The sequence below is a fragment of the Haplochromis burtoni genome, unplaced genomic scaffold (assembly GCF_018398535.1).
Source record: "Haplochromis burtoni strain Fernald_Lab_line unplaced genomic scaffold, NCSU_Asbu1 Contig_197, whole genome shotgun sequence".
NCBI classification, from domain to species: Eukaryota; Metazoa; Chordata; class Actinopteri; order Cichliformes; family Cichlidae; genus Haplochromis; species Haplochromis burtoni.
The window spans coordinates 413,633-416,441 of NW_024582558.1; the positions used below are offsets into that span (position 1 = coordinate 413,633).

Sequence of the window (2,809 nt, forward strand, 5' to 3'; positions counted from 1 at the left end):
ATATATTATTAGAGAAACCCTTCAAACCTTTTCTCTCTGTACAGTGAATCTATAGCACCACAACTCCTAGCCTTAGACTTTCAATGGTACAGCAGGCGGTTGGCTAGGGTTCCTCGCTAGTAGCACACATGTTAAGGAAAGGCCAGAGTGTTTTTGTCATCCTTTTTGTTTTGAGACCTCGGCTGGGGGAGAAATATACTGATATATATCAGTATAATATATCTTTGGAGCAGCTTTCTGCCCACTGGACTCAACACGGCTCATCTGTCAAGCACTTTTATACGCGTGCATTCTCAGTCTCGTAGGGGAGGCCTTAGTATCAGTGCATGAGCAGTCCACTTTTTATGCAAGAATTCTCTGTTTTGCTGTTCTTGCTGGCCAAGGGCTCCTCATCTCTACACTGACTCCTCTCATGTGGTCACCCTGCAGTGATCAACAAGGACACTAGTCTCTTTGCACGGTGGGCTTAGATGTCAGTGTGCAAAATAAATGTGGATGGAGAAGGGAATGTGACATTTAATTTGAGTAATGTGTTTTTTTACCCTTCACTTTAAATCTGCTGGAGAAACAGCTTCAAATGAGATATTTCCAATGCGGGTGCAAATGCAAATTTGTTTACTTTGTTACTTAATTATTTTGTTTTACCTATAGCTTTTTGTTTTCTGTTTTCCACGTGGCGCTGCTGTGTGGTATCTCTGTATGATGGCTGTTTGTTCAGTCATGCTGAAGCCACAGCCAGTCACATAATCGGCTCAGCCTTGTTTGTTGCAGCTGAAAAAGATATTGCAATGATAAGTGGCAGGGTAAAATGGTACAAAATCCTATAATAAAGACTGAAATCACTGGATTTTGCAAGCTAAAAAATATAAGAGAATATGTTGTATTTTAGCCTATAAAATCACAAATTAATAATTAAATGTCTTGAATTAATATTAAACCGTCTTTAAGGACAGATTTAGGAAAAAGGAACAAATGCAAAAGATGTATAAAGAAAATTGTAATGAATGTTCCTCTTTAACTCATAAACCTTCTTTTCCCTTGTTTAATGCAGGACTTCCTGGGCCAGGCCTTCTGCACACTGGGTGAAATTGTCGGCTCCCTGGGAAGCCGCTTAGAAAAACCTTTGACGTAAGTGGCACACACCACACAATGCACGCACAATGACCAACAGTCAGCACACTCTTGGAATATGATTTTTGCCATTTTAAAGTGATGGGCAAAAATATTTGTATTACATTACTCTAATCTGGGAGTCAATGGGTAGCTCAAAGAAGCTGTTAAAATTTTAGATCATGTAGGCGTGAACTGAAAAGCAGCATGTGATTTTAAGATTGCCATTGTTTGTCTTCGAAGTGAAGCAGCGGCATGAAAATGAGTAATGATGTTGATGAAAGCATACACTGCCTCCAACAGCCAAATGAGATGAACACTTTAACAGCAGTAGAGCTAATGACAGACTGCAAACATGCTGAGATGGTAAAAATCAAATATTGAAAAAGGACAGTTCACCCAAAGTGAATGTGTCAGTGATGAGCTCACACCTCCTTTTTGTAGAAGCCTTAACTGAACTTAAGACTTAAAGAATCTCATCAGAGATATTTTAAAATGAATGAATCTGTGATTTCATCCTCTCGGTCGCTAATTATAGCAGGAAAAAAAAGCAGTGATTAGACCTGTAGCAGTTCATGTCAGATTTACGCTCGATGGGGTGTTTATGTTAGCTTGGAAGCATCCTCTAGTGCACAGGAAGTCTGTCCCCTGCTAGCATTTTTGACAGTTTCTCTCCAGTATTAGCTAGTACTGACAAAAATAAACATAAACAGTGGAGTAGTACATTCAGAGGAAGAACCGAGCTGTTAGCCTAACTGCCAACATGCCTTCCATACTGAACAGAATTACAATTATCATCACACAAGGTTTGACATTACACAATCACAATTCAATCGTCAATTTCAAAAAGTACTAACAAGTCTGGTTTGAAAACATTGTATTTTGAAGTAATGACTAATTGTCAAGGTTCCCAGCTTTTTAATCGTACTAGTTGTAGTAGGATTCATTATTCACCAGTAGATCAGCAGATTCAGGTTTATCTATCTCATAGGCATAAATTTGTTCACAACTGATCAAACCTACGGGAAAGTAACAGTAATCTAATTACCGTTTTTGCAATAGTAATCCCTTACTTTACTCGTTACTTGAAAAAAGTAATCAGATTACAGTAACGCATTACAAGTAACGCGTTACTGCCCATCTCTGCTGCTCGGTATGTACCACTGGCAGATAGAGGAAGCTGCTGACATCTAGAAATTCTACCAGTGGCTGGACAAAGCTGAACTGAAGGCACTAATCATGGCAGCACAGGAACAAGCACAATATCCATAGAGGGAGGCGTCTATCGCACCAGGCAGGACTGCGGTTGCAGATTGTGTAAAGATGCACCCGAGACAATCCAGCACATAACAGCAGGGTGCAAGATACTAGCAGGCAGGACATACATGGAAAGCCATAACCAAGTGGCTGGCATAGTATACAGAAACATCTGTGCCGAGTATGGCCTGGAAGTCCCGAGTTCAAAATGGGAGATCCCCCCCGTAGGGTGGTCAAGAGTGACCAAGCTAAGACCTTGTGGGACTTCCAGATACAGACATGCAAAATGGTCGTGGCTATCCAACCGGACATAGTAGTGATGGACAAGCAGAGGAAGACCGCCGTAGTGATAGATGTAGTGAGACCGAATGACAGCAACATCAGTAAGAAGGAACGTCACTACACACTGCTCCCCGGGCGCTGGATTGGTAGCTGCCCACTG

The 2,809-nt window shown here is 41.1% G+C and overlaps 1 protein-coding gene across 1 annotated transcript in view; it reads left to right on the top strand.

Annotated features, from left to right (window-relative positions):
* The window catches only part of LOC121815378 (copine-8-like), a 54,429-nt gene extending 53,138 nt beyond the window's left edge, over positions 1 to 1,291 (top strand). Inside the window, exon 6 of the mRNA XM_042226106.1 lies at positions 1,052 to 1,291. Within this exon, the coding sequence (XP_042082040.1) occupies positions 1,052 to 1,132 (81 nt within the window). The 3' untranslated portion in view covers positions 1,133 to 1,291. The remainder of the gene's footprint in view (positions 1 to 1,051) is intronic.
* The last annotated feature ends 1,518 nt before the right edge of the window (positions 1,292 to 2,809 follow it).